At 30.9% G+C, this 20,131-nt stretch overlaps 1 protein-coding gene across 5 annotated transcripts in view; it reads right to left on the reverse strand.

Moving 5' to 3' along the window:
• LOC134711627 (cytosolic phospholipase A2-like) overlaps positions 1–19,537 on the reverse strand; it is a 37,833-nt gene extending 18,296 nt beyond the window's left edge. Inside the window, exons 1-3 of one of the 5 annotated variants that reach the window (XM_063572346.1) lie at positions 19,340–19,537; positions 4,464–4,520; positions 1,686–1,790 (exon numbers count right to left, since the gene is read on the reverse strand). In XM_063572346.1, the coding sequence (XP_063428416.1) occupies positions 1,686–1,790; positions 4,464–4,520; positions 19,340–19,368 (191 nt within the window). In that variant the 5' untranslated portion in view covers positions 19,369–19,537. Of the gene's footprint in view, positions 1–1,685; positions 1,791–3,492; positions 3,630–4,463; positions 4,521–7,660; positions 7,716–9,887; positions 9,911–12,835; positions 12,880–19,339 lie in introns of those variants that run through there. The other 4 variants (XM_063572345.1, XM_063572348.1, XM_063572347.1 and 1 more) reach the window with 4 other exon arrangements.
• Positions 19,538–20,131: the final 594 nt, after the last annotated feature.

Consider the following 20,131-nt stretch of genomic DNA (forward strand, 5'->3'; position numbering starts at 1 on the left):
TTTTCATAGTCAATTCAAATTGAAGCCGAACACACTTTGAGGGGCTCGAACTCATACCATCAGTGTTGTGAGACTAGTGATACATTAGTTAAACTACTTATGCCATTATATCAACCAGGCCCCTGCTGTCAGAAATACCCGCTTTATTGTTTGGTAAACCGTTAGTTGTACTTCGACTTTTAGTTAGTAAAAAAAGAGCCACAGAAGCTCGTCTACTGCCTTTTATTGTACGAAGACATTAGTTTATGGTTCTGTAATTGAAATTAAATGGTTTTGACTAGAGGCATTTTGTCAGTAAATGACGTTATAGTGTTAAAGACGATTTGGTTGGGCAATTATTATATTGGCATACATTATTTAAAGTGGCATATAGCCTAGATGGATATACACACACTCATATAGCATATCAGATTGCTACGAACAAGTTTGTTTAAGTATCATATGATTTTAATTGTGACTCTCCTTAATTTACATAAAGATCTAAGTGGGATATCAAATTAAATATACCTTCAATGAATAACTGCAGCATTCAAAACCAATACACCAAAAATAAAATGAAAACCAGTTATATACAAAAAGATGTGCACAAAACTGTAAACTCACATTAAATATGGTAGACTGAAATATAGGAGAGGGGTTTAATTGCATTAACAAAAGGATAAATGATTATAGTTTCTAAAGATCTTTAGATAAACACACTTTTAAACGTGGCCTTTATCTGTTCATCTTAAGTTAAAGTCAACAATTGTAAAACATTCCCCCAGGTAAAATGTTGTTTATGCTTTTCGTTGTATTTTACATGCAAACAGGTGTCCCTTGGTCTACTTTTAAAAAGTTGCTTTTTAAAACACGAGTATAGATTGTTCTGTTACCGCTGTAACGTTTCAAAGATGATTTTATTTCTAAACTAAGCCAGAAACTGAGACATAACCGGTACACGTGAATAAGTTTGTACTTGACCTTCATTTAAGTGTGGCACATAAGCAAACACCGGTGACATAAGATAGTCATACAACTAAGTTTTGTTTACTTATACGTTATGGCATAGATAAGAATTATTCTATTATATTTATGGTTATAATAAAAACAAACCAATTATATATCTGTGGTATATCTCTCCTGGTAAAATACAAAAGCTTTATTTCTTCTTATTTTAAAAGATTATACTATGATTTTCATTGCCAATTTGTTTTTCTGAGGTATCTTTGAAACTAAGTTAAATAATTTAAATGAGAATTACGGTTGGTGAAATGTTGAAAATTTTAGCATGACTACATTAACCGTCAGAGATATGACAACAGGGATTTAATACTAAATCTATTTTAAGTTAGTAAAATAATATTTATGGTTTCTGTTACACAATTATTTATGCTTTGCTTTTACTTTGCATTCTTGTTATTCTTTGCCAAAAGTTTACTGGTGACTTTAACATAAATCTGTCTATGTCACCAAACATACTGTTTACAGACGCCAGAAGTACGTGTTTTAAATTTAAGTGTATTGTTCCCATAAAATTAAATATAAGTAGACAAAATTTTAATATAACATAAGTATGTCATGTAAAAAAGCTTTAACTCCGAAGGTCATAACAATTTATTTTTAGAATAAGTATATCATTTATTATGTAAAAACTATATTTCCGGTTTTAGATATGTTTTAAAACTTTAACTGAAAAAAAAACTTACACTCTTGAAAAGGACATCTTTTTTTCTTTAGACCTGGGTGATAACACAGGTTCCTCCTTCCTATTGTTAACACTGTACGATGGTACCTTTCTTACTGGGCTGCTCCTGAAATAAATGGACCGTAATAAATGTCTGTCACATATACAACATTATACAACCTTAAATATTTGTCACATATTATAATCCATCAGTGTGCAACAAACACTAGTTCAACTATAAAGTCAACCGGAATTAAACTCTTGTTATTCATCCGCAACTATTTTCTAGTGTATGAACAGGGACCGTCAAAATAGTTTAACAATTATTTACATGCGAGAATGACCTTATTTAAAGTTAAAACTGAAGTTAAATTTATTCACTTCAAGTTATGTATCCTACGTACACCGCATATAGATAGAAATTTTAGTACAGGTAAAAGTTACGAATCAAATTTTGGGATTTTATAGACGAATTTATAGATAACGGTTACCGTGTACATATTTATTTGATTTATCTAAATTTATTGAAACAGAACTGATTATCATGGTCTGCCTATTAGTCACCTTATTCCACCCTATTATAGTCTCAAGTTGTCAACGTATTCCACCCTATATATAATATAATCTCCAGTTGTAGGTGTATTCCTTGTTTCTCCGAACTGGTGTCTAGGCTACCACTAACTGTAAGTTTCGAATACATTTTACACAGTTTTGGCTACTGGATCACAATTATTGTCACACCAACCTAGCATGTATGTCTGTTTGTTTACTCACCCATTTTTGTCAATATAACGAACTTTAAACAAATGGCAAACGGTTTAAGTGTAAGGTGCAACTAGCTACAACACTACCGGGTATTATACACTCTTTTTTTCGGATAATATATGTACCAAGTCAGGAATATGACAGTGCCGTTGGATGATATAGTCTAACGTTTGATTTGTCAGTTTTGATTGAGTTTCCCCCTTTTTATATATATTCTGGAATTCGGTATTTTTTTTTATACTTTTTTCATAATTTTTTGTCCTTTTTTGAATGTAAAAATATCCTTTAATCTGCAGTGGGCAAGATTATTTAATCTGCATATTCAAATTGTTCCTGTTACTATAAAATGCAACGAGCAGATAACTTCATAGATAACTGAAATGTAATATTTTTAATAATGTTAAAACGTGGGTACCAACCTGAAGACAGTTTGATAATGAAAAAATGTGGACAGGACATTATTGACCGCTTAATAATATAATGTTTAAAAAGGGGACACTAACCTACAGACAGTTTGATAATGTAATAATGTTAAAACACAACTTACATCTGCAAATATATACAGTTTGGTGATAGTTTTATAGTACTTTTCCCTGAAAAGCTCAGATATCAACAAAAAAATTGGGGAATTTCTATATATATATAATAGTAATAAGTGTGAAAAAACCTGTCAGATTTGTTAGGCCATAAGTAGGAAATAAGAGAAGTTTGATCCGTGAAGCTTAGGAAAACTATCCGAACAATTTGCTTCTGAAATAAAAGGGGCGTGGAGATAGGACAATAAAAAAAGACCAGAGTATCATTGAATCTATAAATAGTAGGATTTATGTTTTCTGTTTTCCTGGAAAATGTTTTCAAAAGTTATTTTAAGTACTACTACGGTTATGTTTAACGTTTTTGACTTCCGTGAGGGTCTCGCATGCTGAATTCATTATTCGAGGTATGAACTTAAAAAATTTGATAAACATACAGACATAGGATTATTTAAATTAACCCTACATTTAAAATATAACTATAAAACCCTTTGATTGATAACAAAATTTAAATAAAATACAAAAACTTACTACAAAAGTTTGAGTGTATCTGTATGTAATTTCATCCACATAGGAAAATGCGTATAATAAAATCAGTTCTAATGTATTGCAGTCTTAAGTTGTGTGAATTTCTTGCATTTAAGTTTTTTGTACGTATGTCAAAAGGTCTCTTTTGACTTCTTCCGGTAGATGTCAAAACTTCTAATTTAATTGAATTGTGAAGGGGATTACTTTGAAGAACTTCTATTTATAAAAAACTTTGCCTTGACAATAGTTGTTTAATTCAAACAAGGGTAATTAATTCTGTAACACAATATCCCAATTAGCACATTTTTAATTAATCCTATACTCCTCTCAAAGTTAGCCATTTAGTCTAGATATACTATTACTTATATCAATTTTCTTTGACTAGACAAAAGACATGTGCCATTGTTATTGTTTTATCTTAAAATACCTTTCAAAGAAATGTCGAAATATGTTTATTGTATGTAATGAAACCAAAATACTAATAAAGAAAATTACTATAGTTTGAATCAAAAATATATTAATATACTGTTCGTGTTTATTGAAGGTTTTAATTTCCGAAGGTCTTGATATTTGGAGTATTGTATGGGTGCATAGAGGCGACTCTGTAAAGAATTGTTTATGATTGAATATCTTAACTTTCAAATTGGTTTCACAGCAAATGGAAACCTTACAGGTATTGTATATTTCAAGGAACTGATTTTAAAATAGAATAAAAGAAATTCTAGAATAGTAACACCATTTATTATACTGAGCAAAAATATGCGATTTTGCAGACGAACACCAGTAGGGGTTGTGCAGAAGCGTTTGAAGCTATTTTGTTATAAAGATGGAGGACAATCTCGTTAATATGCCTGTTTGTTCATTGATTACATAAGAGCCGAGTATTTAATGCATTGTCTGAAAACTTATGGGGACACTTTTAATACACGATTCCAAAAATAATAAGAGCACTATCTTAATTAATTAACACTTACTGTGGTTTCCATCCTTTCCAATAAAATGGGAAGGGAATAGCATCTGTTATGTCTTTTCTGAAAAATAGAAATAATATGGAATGAATATAAGAAAGTTAGGGTATATACGTTTTTGAGACAGTTACTTCAGCAATTGATCGATGCATTTCTGTATACTATAGATCATTGAGACAGCTATTCAACGGAAGCCAGAACACATTTAGAGAGCCATGTACATTTATCGCCAATTGGCAAATGTCTGTATTTATTTATATGTCAAACTCTAAATCTTCTGAGAACGTTGTAAATAAAGATTATACCTTCGGATTGAATAATAAAGATTTGATAATTTAGTTTTTAACATTTTTGACAGATATAAAACAGATATAGTTTGTGAGCTTATGTATTTTTAAAATTATACTTTTCAATATTGTTTTTATCAGTAACAACATATAAGAGGAGTTTCATACGATACGAACAAGGAAGACTATTGCACTTCAATAATGAGGGAAAATATTATTTATACTTTTCAGTAATTCATATTATTTAAAAAAAAACATGACATACGTTTGTCCGTCTGTGAAAAAAAGATCTGACCGTAATGATATCCCTTATCCTTGATATTTTATGTTAATAAAGAAGGCGGCGTTACATTTGGTGCTTGAGTACAAGGTACCTGTTCATCAGTTGTATAAACAAAAATCAGAAACAGACGTGCTGAACCGAAAAAAACCCCATCTTCACATTAGGCACATAAGAACAGATTGACCCTATGAGTAATGTTTTATAGATAACTATTGATGTCATTATATATAAGAAGATGTGGTATTAGTGCCTATGAGACAACTCTCTCATACAAGTCACAATTTGTAAAAGTAAACCATTATAGATCAAAGTACCTTTGTGACTTTTTTCTCAACATTCTGAATAATGACTCAAACTTAATGCCCACTTGTATTTGTAGAGAGTGAGGGGAGCAAACAAGGCAACTTAATTGGGCGAATATCTGTTAAGATATCTTTTTAAATTAGTCTGTATTTTGAAGACACAGGATGCTTTTTTTTTTTTATATAGTTCCCCCTCTTATTTTACTGTTTTTAGAAATGTCTTTTCACTAAAGTACTGTGAAATTTCATATTTTTGTCAATCTGATCAAGATCCGAGTCTGTGATATGCTAGGCTCCTAGGGTGCAGAGTACATCGTAGAGAAAACTAACAGCTGATTGTAAAGATAGTGTCTTTTTCCGTGTCACGAATGATCTCGTTTCGAATCAAATTCGCTTTGTCTGCCAGATCATTTTAGTCTGCATGGTCAGTAACATTAACGTTTTTCTTCTCGACAACTTAAGTAAAATATTGCCTTTTCATGTGGCGTATGACTCGAATTCGTGACAGGTTTGCCAATTTTATTTTACTGTACACAATTTTTTGCCAAATTGTTTTATGACCTCAAAAGAACTGATCTCCTTTGGTTACATGATATATTTTTTTGTACTTTTTCGCATTTTTTTGTACTTTTTCGCATGGAGTTGGTCTAATTTGTATACTCACAAATTCATTTTGAACTACACTGTGCAAATATTAAAAGTGCACATGCAATTGAGGACTTTATACTAATAAAATGTCTTATCTTATCGTAAACAAAGAAAATAGTGCAGTAAGAATTATTTGTAGGTATGTGTCCTTAGAATATGTGGAAATATTTTGGGGAATAACATATAAATTATCTTTACAATGATAAATCAAAAACGTAATACATAATGGGTTCATGGAAGTTTATAGCTGTAAATGTAACGTGTGTTTTATCATTTTGATGGATATTAATTTCAAATCCGTCTCCTTTGTCATATTACCCGCTATTTTTTAATTTTAATATTAAGGAGGATTATCAAATTCATGTGAACTGATGATTCCTACAATAGAAATAAGTTTAAAGACCCGGATGCAATAAAGTTAAATAAAATGACACAAACTACCGAATCATAATACACAATTATACATTAGTTCGCACACCCTTAAAACGATGTCAGAGGAACATTTAAATTATTTGTAAGAAAAGAAATCAAATGGAAAAATACCATTAAAAAGGAATAAAAAGACCCGTTACAAATTCTGTAGGAACTTGATCTCACGACGAACGTGCTCTTAAGAGCGCACTGAGACTGTCAATCACCAGCATCCATAGTGTTATCATTCATATAAGAATAAAATGAGATGTGAGGTTGATATCAATGAGACAGCGAATTAGGTACAAAAATAACATCTCGAGGACAAACAATCTCCTTATTTTTATATTCAACTATATACACGTTTATATACAATATACCAAGATAGTCTACAGTCCATAGATTCTTATTTAGATAAAAAAAATTGTAGACCTTTTTAGGATTTTAAAAGATTTTACAAGAGCAATTTTATAGAATGAAAGAAATAACAGCTTTTCATTATTTGACTTTTCATGTCACCTTCAGCCTAACCCTAAATATCCAAGCCATCCAAGTAATAGATCTATATCTCTTGCTCTGTATAGCTTTCGTTAAGCAGCAGACTCTACATCGACTGAATTTTTAGGGTTACTAGTAAGCTTTCTTTATTTCGAATAAACGATAAGCAATAGAACATAAAATTGAGAATGAAATAGACTGTTTGTCGGACAATCAGACAATTTGACCAGAAAGGGGGAGGGGTAACTGATCATGGTGAACAGACAGTTGCAAATTCATTTGGTACTGACAGAAAAACTATAATAAACTGGGATAGTCGATTTGTTGTTTGTAAAGAATGTAAACTGTGAATTTTAGTCTGAATAATTTCAAGAACTTTTTACCAGAAGATTAAATCTCTACTGAATATTTTTCAAAGGCCCTTGTCGTGCTTACTAAAAATTCTTTAATATTTCCTTTTATAATCTGCTCCAGTTCCAAGAAAACCTCATAAATCACACTTTCAATCAATTAGTTGTTTGTTTTTAAAGAAAACAATGCAAGATAACAACCATTTATACGTTAAAATGTTTCCTGTCAACTACATATATGCGTTTAGAGTCACGCTGCGTTTATTATATGTAAATCAACTTTTTTATAAAGATTTATAGTGATACGTATTTACATTTCGTTCGCGTACAAACATTGTCATAAACAACTAAAATCGAATCAAATTGTTTTTGCCTTATAATCCAAATATAGAATCGTAAAAAAGAATAAAAAATCAGTACTTACAAGCGCAAAAAAGACATCCAACAAAGAGATACTCAAATATGTAGATAAGAATATATACATGCATCAAAGACAGAACATACATATGTTCATATAAATTATGGAGATGTGATATGATTACCAATGAAACAATTATAAGAAAAGAGTGCACAATGACGTGGATGTGACCAAATATAGGTCACCGTTCGATCTTCAACAATAAGAGCCTATATATCGTGTATATAGTCAACTATAAAAGGTCCATTCATGGCAAAGTGAGAAAATATTCAAATCGAACAAAATATAACACCTGGTTTATGACTAAATTATGAACGAAAAGCAAATATTACAGTCGGCCACAAATGCAAACCACTTGTAGGCTCTTGACTTGGAAAATGCACATATATAATATGGCGGGGTTAAACATATGAATAAGCGCTCAACCCTACCATATATTCTGGAACAGTAATGTAACAACACATCATAAAAACATACTGAAAACATCAGTCAAAATGACAGTACTCATAAGATTGACATTACAATAGCTCGTACACAAAGACACACAGAATCGATATAAGAGTAGCCACAGTTACTGAAAGACAAAAGACACAAACTCTACCTTTTTGTTTGGGGCTCTGTTATCATTAACCTAATTTACAAACCATACTGTAATCATTCTTATTTGGAGCATAGCTGTTTCTTCAATACTCGCCAGTTACACCAAAACGGAACAGATGTTTAAAAAGCATATATATATAGCAACAAGAAACATGCCAAGCTTTAACTACAGCTTTCTTCACACTACCAAGATATTTTGCAGTTTTATTTAGAATTCAACTGGTATAAATTATAAAAAAAATTATTCTAGAATAATGATTAAGTTGCCCCTTTCTATCATATCAAGTTTCGATATTTTACTGCACTGTAATTAAAAGATTCAAAAGATTCAAAAATCCCTATACATCATTTTAAGTTTTCAGTTTTTAATTACAGATGATTGACTGTGTTGAATAAGAGTTGTCTTTCGTTTGTCGTTATCCTAGTAGAAAATTATCTACTGGTAGTTCTGAAGCCGCAATCAGAAGCATATATTGAAGTTTGAATATAACTGAAATTTAACATAGACAGTTTGAAACAAACATTAACATCCCGACATAGATGCTTGCGGTAGGTATTTACTAGACAAGAAACAATTTTAGAACTATTGTGTACGAAAGAACATGTCAAATTGTAAAATGAACAATTGCATTTATAAAAGTTACCAACTAAATATAGTACACTGGCGACTGTCTTACCCGTCTACATATGATTCACAGTTACTTGTATCCATTTAATCGATAACATGCGTAATTTTTGCGTTTAAAGGTTACATTTAGATTGATAACGTGCATTGTAATATATAGAAATTGAGTTTATCCCTCGCCTCTGGCGAATGTTAAAACGATTAGTTTATATTACACATGATGCACCAAAACCAAATGATCTCTCGTTATCATGTTATAAAAAGTTTTGAGCACGATAAAATATACTTTTAACAATGTCTGACCTAACTGAAGATGTTATAAAATCACATAATTATATTAAAAACCCGACATGTATGATCTGATAATTACATGATTAATTATGGCCTTCTTAGGTAACCTCCTTTTTATGAACTAAAGTCGACTGGTGTTTGTTTGACAATGAAATGTTCACTCGTATGTCAAAAGAATAAAAATCATGTAGGAAATGGTGATTTATGATGATTATTTCAGCTTTTTGAAATATTTTAAGACAGATTTAGTGCAGGGCTGAGTAACTTAATGAAAGGATGTTTGACGTATTAACTCTTTTAAAAAACTTTTTTTAGCACTTACATATTGACATATAACATATTGTTAAACAAAGAAAGCTGTAAATATAAGCACATAAAAAGCAACACGAAAAATAGCCTGACATGCAGGTTTTAAAGAACTTGAAAAATAACCAATACCTAAATTGATTGATTTTTCGTTGTTTTATGTTTTTGAAATTATAATTGCTAGTACAATGATGTCGTTAACGTCATCCCACAACATAGACGTGATACTTGCAACTATACAACGTGATTTGACCTTCAACTTTGAATTGCGAATCCGAAACTATTTTTTTACCAAACATTTTCTAAATCAAAACATTCAAGTTGACCATACAATACGAAGATCGCACAATATACTGTATAAACTTAAAACAAAGCTTGCACCCTGACCAACTAAAGCTATTGAAAATGTACCTGTCCATATATGTTCTTTCGAAGTCTGGAATGATCACAATGATTTTGAAAAAGACTATGCATTAGATATATAGATATTAATAAATAACATCAAAGTGTCAGGAAAACGCCTTCGGAAATTAAAATACATTGTAACTACTTCTGCCTCATTTGCTTGACTAAATAACAGTAAAATAACTCAGACATCTGGACAGCCATGACGTGTAGAGAGGATTTATTGTGTGAACAGACCTTGGAGATCAACACCTACATCTTCTGTAATCGTGTAAACCACAATTTAAATTAAAACACATATGCTGCATTAAACCATTTCACCAATCCTAATTTCTTTATTATTCTGCTAAAATCCAACATTTAGCCTTAAAAATGAATAAATGATTATTTGAAAATGTCTTCAGGTTATCCTACATTAAACAATCATACTTATTAAAAATCATTTCATTTTTGTGGTTTTATAATCATTTGGTCATACTAGCTGTTGGTTGACGTATTGTATACATGTACGTATGAAGAGTACCACGTCTTTTTTGCATGATTACTTAATAGAGGATGTATGTACTTTATAATGAAAGAGGGGCGAAATATACTAAAGGGACATTCACAAACAGTCGTTAAAATCATCAGTGGTTATTTTTTTAATTGTTGTATCCGAACATGTATCAATTGCAACAGAGAAATAACCACGAATGGACAAAACAAATAGTGTTGACATGCCTATTTAACATGTATACATGACATTTATAAATAGACACGATTTCTTTATAAATATCATTGTTTATATATCTAATTGAATTAAAACAAACTTCACTGTTGGATGCATTCGAATTAAATTACAGAACGAATTTAAGCTTATGAAAAGAAAAGTTAGTCCTTTGTAAAACAACAAAGCTGTTAGAGACGCACCAGTGGGTCTATTTGAAAATTAGAGGACACAGTTATGTGTATAGTTCGCGAGATAACGAAAGAATATCAAATATCGGGAATCATTGAAATTAGACTATCAGAAATTAGATCAGCAAATACCAAACAAATCAAGGCAGGTTATTTCATCTGAACAATAAACAAGGCATGAGCTATATTTAGTACTTCAATCCCTCGTGAATATTAACGTTCATGTGACTTCTGTAGAAATACAATACACAAAATTAAGTTCAAAAAGTGGAATGAAAACAATTCTTTCAAAAAGATGTGATAGTGTGGGAATGGTTCAAACTTTCCGAACCGTAGGTCTTTTTAGAAATATTAAAAAGAAACAGAAGGAACGGGGTTACACCGTTGATCACTTAACAGCACAACACATTTTCACAAGTATTTTCATAGTTTCAGAGATTTTACTGTCTTTAAGATTTTAGTGCCATTGAAGATAGTGACCACACGACCAAAGTCAAATATGAAGACCACAAACCCCGTATGCTTATTTGCAATAATACTGAATAGTTATCTTTTAGCTTATTGTTACATAATGAATTAAACACAATACTCTTTTAAAGAAACCCAAAGTCAGTGGCACCATTATTTTTCCGGTTAAGTCAATTCTGTTGGAAGAATCATCAGTGTGAAATTTATCACGTAAACTTTATGCCAAATACTTAAAAAAAAGTATATTTAGCGCTGTATCTGCTAAGCATAGAGCACTTTAGAGAACGAGCAAAAACAAGTCGATTCAGGTTGACATTGCTGACTATGGAATGTTAAAAATCTGACAGTTCTGTACAAAGCAGGACTTATGCAAGTTTACTTATCATGATATTGTTCGGAACAATTGTAATATTTTCCGCCAACGCTTTTGTAACCACACACAAATCGATCATCGAATTTATTGGACAGTAAGTCACGAAGTGCAAAAATGTTGCATGAAATGAAAATCGCATTAATTTAGTGAACGGATTAAAGAGATTTTCTTTGGACCTTAGACGATGAGTCTAACACGTCTTGTTTCGATTTTATATGTAGACATATGTACTTAGTGTTGAAGGCCGTACTTTAACCTATAATGGTTTACTTTTTAAATTGTTACTTGGATGGAGAGTTGTCTCATTGGCACTCACACCACATCTTCCTATATCTATTAGATAAGCCCCCTTTCTTATAATAAAACACACTAGATTTAGTCCAAAACTTGAGAAAACACAAAATGGATGAATGACATAGCCTTTAGGTCGTATACTAAACCTGGTTCAAGGATTTACATAATCAAAAGTCTTAAGAAAATTTCAAACAAATGACATTAGAAAATAATGACACATTGTAAAATGGAACATGTTTTAGTCCAATAAAAGGTAGTATAAGCCTTGGCTTGTTGATCAATGGCGCTTTGGTCATTTTTATAACAAATGTTAAGAAACCTTTTCCTTATCATGCTTATTGCTGAATGGTTAAGATACAACTTTCTCACGGTATCTATTTTAAGATACAACTTTTACGAGTGAAAACATAAGAACAATATGAATCATTACATTTTCTTGTAAGTACAATTGCTAACAACAATTCGTCTTGTTTCTTTAGACACATTATACAAATAGTTATACAGTTAATAATGAGACGAAGAATTGCCGATGAACCTAAGCACATGCAGCTGTCGGAAATAAGGAAATACATCAAATTGGACATAACTGCAAATTAATCACCTTTGCATAAAGAAAGCGTACGAAAGAGAGAAAAAGGAACCGGCACTTTTATCTACTTGACGCAACTGATTAATCAAAATGTTCCTCTAAAAAGATCAAAATACGGTTGTCATTTCTCTCCCCTAAGATTGGTATCCCTCTACAACTTTCTTTACAGTCTGTATTAAATAATGCTGTTCAGAACCTAATATTCTTCGATTAAAGTAAATTCGGACTGCATATGATTATTATTATTCTTTTCATGCAAAACTGAAAAAAAAGTCTATGTTGTTTTAATTTTTAGTGGCTACATTGTAATTCACCTTAAACTGAATAACTTACGGTTTTTCAAACATACTCTCGTAATCCATATTATATGTATGGCTGTATTCGTACATATCCAATACTTATACAGACTTGGGGCTAATCCATTCAATAATCTTAAGAAATTTAAACTATAAGAATGACACATTCAGATTATAAATAATGCATAGGAACTGCATGCTGCTATACATAAACCGTAATCTACTGCACTAATAGTATACTAAATATGTATTGTTAAAATTAATTAAATATCACTGTCCTCACTTATTGATAAGCATGAGAAGTTCGGTAATTCATTAGGCATGCCAAATTACTCTAAAGGTCATTACTAAAATTAGGTCTAATAAATAATTAATGTTTTTTTATTGAATAAAATATGTTAAACCGTTCTGACATCGATCTGAGTGATATATACATGACAATCTTGATAACAGTAAATTTCTATTTCAATTTTGAAATTTCATTTGATAGTAAAGAGTGTTTTTGCCACAAACTGTAATTCTGAATTGTGTAATGTTACTTCATACTTTGAGAAAATAAGATCTATAATTCAAAACTTAATCAGGCTATCTTCAATTATTTTGACTAACAAATACCAATTATTCGCTTTTTTCCTTTTAATTGTGTTTCAATTCAACGTTTTATGACATGATCCTGCGTCATTTAAAGTGCACGTTTGGATGTGTTTTGATGTTTATATAGCTCATGTTGCAAGCATAGTGTACTATTTATATTTTAAATCACCTGAATTTGAATTTGGACAATTTTTTTACGACTTTGGTAAAGAACGGTCTTGTATACTGTTTCACAAGGAAGTAGAACTTGACATCTGAATTTGATAATACTATTGAAATACAATCTGGGTGATTGCTTTACGTCGTGTCACTATGTTTTGAAGCAAGGACAATGTTCCCCCAGCTAGAGGCTTTAATGAGCATATTTCTCTCAACTTGAATTAATGCATAATAATGACGAACAGATTCATGTTTGTCTTTTACAAGACGTACAAACATTGCATTTATAAACTTTAAATATACCTCAACTTATACTTGTATGCTTATTTATCAAAGTTGATGATTAGTATACGTCATAGAGACAGCGATCCATCGACACAAGAACACAAGGACATTTAAAGAACAACATATACTCGTCGACAGAAGTAGACATGGGTCAATACAGTGAGGTATGCTCCAATAATGTTTGTGTATAAACTAAACTGAAAAAAACCCAGATCTCTGCCATACCACGTGTGACCACCCGAGCACTTGCTCGTCTTAAATTTTGACAATTGTGGTAATATACTTAAAAAGAACATCCGATTTAGTCAGTTTTTACTTTAATGTGTTGATTTTAACCCTTTTTTGGTTGGTCGCGTTCACCATTTACAATTATTTTAGAGAATGAAAACCATATACTTTTAAAATGTCCATTATATGAGGATCTAAGACATGCAATATCTATTGATATATTGTATTATAATGATACTTTTTTTTGTCTGCTAAAGAAAAATAAAACTTCGATATTTGTAATATTATTGTCAAAACCTGCAATGCCATTTCAACAAGGAGAACTTCGTCGTATACATATATACATGAATTGGAATATTGTTATATTTTTAAAAAGTATGTCATAATTCTTTTAAGAATGTCACATACATATATTTTACTTGTTCTTATATATGTTTACTGTATACATGTATTAATATAGTGTACGTTTTGTGTGGCGAGACTTCCATAAACTATTGAATTTGAATCTGAATATATGAATGCATGGAGATATGGGTGTATATTTGGATGATACAACAACCAAAACACACTTACAATTCACTTACTAGTATTTAAGAACTTTAAACTCTAAATGACGGAAATGAAGAATAAAAAGAGAAGTGCGTGCATATGAATCGTTGATAAAGTACACAGATGCACCTCATGTATTGCACTTTAAATTAAGATGTACAAGTAGTCGGATTAATAACAGGAAATGTACAAGAGCTTATAGTCACTTGTAAAACATCTAGGGACAATTAATTGTGACATCACTCTCAGAACAACCAATAACTGAACAGTTGATAGCGTCCAATATACAGTTAATATAGGATACAAAGGATGGTCGCTGCCATGACAACAGAGTAAAAATGATACTTTTAAAACGTTTAAAAGACAATTTATGTATTGAAATGTGATTCTTTATATAAAATACAAAAGTCAACGACCCTTGCTTTAAGGTAAAGGACAGAGTAACTGTATCAAGGACAATAAAACTATTTAAATGCTTTTTAGGACTTCGTCAATATTTTTTATAGCATATTGATAAGTTTTAAATTTTATTTCAGCAGTTTATTCTATTTCTTAAGGTGTGGTCAGTCAGACTTCAGATCTTTATTAGGATTTTTCGTGGTCAGCTTTATATTCCGTAGCTAAGATTAGAATTGTTCGAACCATTAGTAAAGGTATTTTAGGGTGAGAATATTTAAGGTATACACTATTATAAAATACCAGCTGTTGTACAAATACATTTGTACTTAAGCTTTAATTCATATACAATATTTATATATGAATGCAGATTAATAGTGTATTAGGGATGTGTTTGTAATAGTCAATAGGATTAATCTTTCAAACATAATACATGACGTCGGGCAATATCGCACCATGCTTAAAATTGAAAGTTCAACGTTGGAATATTTGTTACTTGCGAAATCACCTTCGACTACAATGGTCTTAGAATTAATATTGATACAAATATCTGAAGAATGCAAACCGGAAAAACATTCAATCAAATAAATATTTTTCTTATATCGTAATTTTGATTTATATTTGAACATGAATAATCGCATTTGACAGAGGGACAGGGACGCATGTAAAGTACAAAGATTTTCGATTCTATGAAAGCCAAGACAAATCTATCAATAAAGAGGGAATCTTTTTGAGTTTCTCGACATTTTTACAACATTATTTGTAAAAGAATTGTTTACAGCATTATTTGTAAAAATCACTTTGAAAATGGCAGCTCATAAAAAAACTGGTAAAACATAGCAACATATAACATAATCGGACCCATTTACGAGTTGTCGCAAGGGTTCTTTACCGACCTTAGAGTGTGACACTCTCTCAAATAGTATCTGTGTTCAGACGCGATAGACGGTCGATTTGCACTTACCCATATTTCATATGCTTAGTAGTGACCAAATGATGAGTATGTTAACAAATATGTCATAGTACGACTTTCAACAATGCACAAAACCGATACCGTTTATTAAGATATAAAGGGACTCAAGATAGAAAGCGAACTGCCTGGTTTATGCTTTGACAATAAATTAAAATAACACTTTATCCTTTGGATGGCACTTCGAAGTGCTTCTTTGGGTTTACCATCACTGGGAACAATCAAACCTAACGGGTGACATTTAAAATCCAGGGATGTATTTTAAAATACGTAGAAACGTTAGGAGCTACATGTGTGATCAAAAGGGGACAACAAAAACCAGTTGTTAATTGCATTTAGGGTCAACTTTGTCTTATGGAATTGGAACCTTAGTGTCTTACCCATTTCGTAATTCATAAACGAGACAGAAACATGCTGACATACATCTATTTACATTTCCTGTATATGGTTACATATTATTTGATCAAAACACTTCTGTTTTACATCATGTGATTGTAATTTTGTCGACATTTCGTGTTTCTCTATTTCAAATACAATTTTCATTCTTTTACAAAAGGTTATAAATCCAGTGGTTTTTGATCAAAATGGACGGTAACAAAAAAATCTCTATAGAAATGATAGAAAGAAACAAGCAAACAAGGAAAGTCTTTGACGTACTTGTATAGTATCTATTTTGTCAAACGTTCATGCACAGATTTTTCTCTCAGTTTGCTTTTTTCCAATGTCTTCTGACTTTAAACGCAATAGTGAAACTTAAATCGAAAACACTATCTACTTGCATCTTTTTTAAGACGTGTTACATGGTAAACTTTAATAGTACTATAGTAATACATTGCAAATATTATCTAAAAGGAAAATCCGGAGGCAATAGAAGTGTATAAACGTGTATTTATTCATAACACTAAGTTTCTACATGCACATGAAAGAATCCAATGCAAAGAAGTCTTATATTGCTGTTCTTCATGTCAAAATCACATATTAACCTCTAACAAGGATCAAAAGCTCAAACTTTATTGCAAAATAAGAATCCATGTGACCTAGAACCTGTTTGTGTGGAATCATCTCCGACTTGTTTATATATATACGCTTCATTGAAGTAAACAATTGTGATGTATTATAAATGGAGAAGAAATCTTACAATTACTGTTATGATTTGTCTGACAACTGATCTATTAAATACAGAAACTAAAACAAAACAAAGTGATAAAGACAACAGACGCCCCCTGTATAAAGGTTGTTGTCCTATTGACATTCATTTAGCAACTTGAACAATGAAATAATATTACTGGTAAGAACTGTAATGTATGAATGAACAGGGCAGCTTATTCGGATGTACTACATACCAAATTCGATAACCATCAAGAACGAAAGAAAAAAAAGTGAATAAGTTAGTTATCTCGAACATAGGTACTATAGTACATGAATACACCCATAAATGTTCAACATGAGACATACATCTCAAACACAGAGACTCTGTCTACAGCCCCATAAAGCACAAAGAACAACGTCTATAATTATTTAAAAGAAAATGAGGGAGATGGTTGATTAACTCATAACATAAATCCATGCACTTGACAAAATCTAAAGCATATCTTTCTGCTTATTGGTCTGAATAGAGTTTACTAACTTGCAATCGAACAAAAATATTGTAACCCGTAGTATAATATCATACGCTCATAATGAAATAGTATATAATTAAAAATTCTGGGTATGATCATCACAGGAAAGCTTATGTAGCTTTTTATTACCACTAAATCGTATATTCCCTCCCTATACGTAACACGACCAAGACGCCCAAGTTTAGAAAACAATAATTAAATTAAATTTAAAATATGAATATTTAAAATCAATTGTCATACATTAAACAGATAAAATGACAATGAAATAAATATATATTAAGAGTGTGAATTAACATTTTATTTCAAATAACCATGTGACTGAAAAAACGACTTTTCAGCATTCCTTTGAAAGGAAATAGACAAACAAGTCAAGTGGAAACTTGTATGAATGAAATTTTAATATTTAATTATACTCCTACGTGTGGGAAAATCTATCTTTTATTTGTATCGAGGGATCATATGGTGTTCACTACGGTGTGTAAACTATATTTGAAAATGCAGATACGTTTTGTGCATGTAAACTTTCGATTGCCTTTTGTTTTTTACCTACATGCTGTTGTAGTTGTAAGTAATTCAATTCTCTGTTATAAAAAGTATTTAAAAGATTACAAGATATTGCAAACTTATTCAAAGTAATGTTTGAAGGTAAATATTTAGAATCTATGTAAGATACGTGTGCTGTTATGGACAACCAAACGAATCCAACCCATATCGATATAAGTATATACAAAGACACATGTTTGTTGATAGTAGAACGTTTTATATCTTTATTAGATAAAAATTAGCATTTCTCACCAAACCTAAATGACGTCGCGTTATATCTAAATTATAAACACTATATACACTTAATAAATAGGTGATACTATCTTCAAACATTTACTGAAGAAACTTCCATCTTAAAGTTAGTAAAAGTTGCAGGCTGTCTATATTGATTATCAAAAGAATTAATTTCCATTGTGTTCTAAATGACAGCCCGGACATCAAATCTATCATCCTGGTCGACCCAATGTATTGTTTCATTGTTGCCATGAAATATTTGCATCTGGACGGTAAATTAACAAAAATCCACCAGTTTCTGTTTCAATGGAAACTGGTTTTATTAACCAAAATGTTAATGCGTCTTGAATATCATGACAAAACAGATGTGTTTTTTTTTGTTTTTTTTATAAAATCAAGAATTGTTTTATTGCTATAATTTTTAAGTCCATTCAGTAAAAAATCTACAGCAAAACATGTGAATTATACAAAACTAATATGCACATCCAAGAGAAAACAATTGCATACATAATTTATACAAGACAAAATAATTTAAACTACCAGTTGATTATGTCTGTCGTGAACGATGTCAGTATGGTACAGACATTCAGCCCCACCCCATGAGAGTGGCAATCTTGGACTAACAGCCCAACACACGATAGATGGTCAAACAAAAGTTTATTATTGAAAAAAAAATTACACTAAAACTGTTCTCAACGATTTTTGAAAAAAGCGAAATCAAAACGTTAGTCATTTTAAAACTTGAATATTTCTATGAATGAAAAGAGATCTAGGGTATATTCTAGTCTATATATAGAAAAATTGCGGTGGTATCTTCGTTAAACCAAGAGATCGTACGCAAATCCGTTAATGGTTAATGTAGTAAAAAATATCCTGATACTACAGATGCTAATAATCGATAACAAATAAATCAAACCTTTAAAACAAAAAATGAAAATAATTAGTAGAAAAAAGAGATACTTACACTCTTGGTGAAACTCCCATGCTGTTCATATACTAAATATTTATGGTTTTAACACTGTGTAGTAAAATATTGCGGTTGAAAGATCACGGTTTGTGAATGGTCTATTAACCAGACTCGAGCACTTGTGCACACCTCTTATGGTATTATGACGTTATATTTAAAAGTTTTAAATATACAAATATAATTTTAGATATCGGAAAGTATTGATTATGACACAAATTTCATAAACACTACACGAAACAGGAAAACAACTCTAAGAACAAGTTAATTTATCCACAGTTAATTTCCTTTAGTGTTTATACACGAGAAATCCATAAATATTAAATGTTGCATTACTCATACATGAAAAGACATTCATTTTACGAATAATTTATCTTATACAACATTCAGGTAATGTTAAGTTGCCAAAGGCAAATAATCTAAAAGAAGGAAACCAAATTATGTTATTGTATACATAGTATCTTTTACTAATATAAAAAGTAATAAAAAAGCTCTCCTCGTTAAAAGAATGCCAGATGTCTATTAATTTGTACACTTAAATAAATCGTTCCCTCGCCAACGAGACAGCTTGCATATTTCTCATACTTATGACGTCACTATTTCTATTCCGGTTCCACCCTGCATCAGTATAATAATCACAACACGCATATTCAATAAGCCATGAAATTTATTAAGTTTTTTGCAGCACCTGGTTGGTACCACTGATGGTGGTGGCTGTCAGTCCCTGAGAGTATCACCAGCTCAATATTTAGTACGTCGGTACTAACATGATATTTAGTAAACCTTCCCAAA

Source organism: Mytilus trossulus, chromosome 3 (assembly GCF_036588685.1).
Source record: "Mytilus trossulus isolate FHL-02 chromosome 3, PNRI_Mtr1.1.1.hap1, whole genome shotgun sequence".
In the NCBI taxonomy this organism is placed as follows: Eukaryota; Metazoa; Mollusca; class Bivalvia; order Mytilida; family Mytilidae; genus Mytilus; species Mytilus trossulus.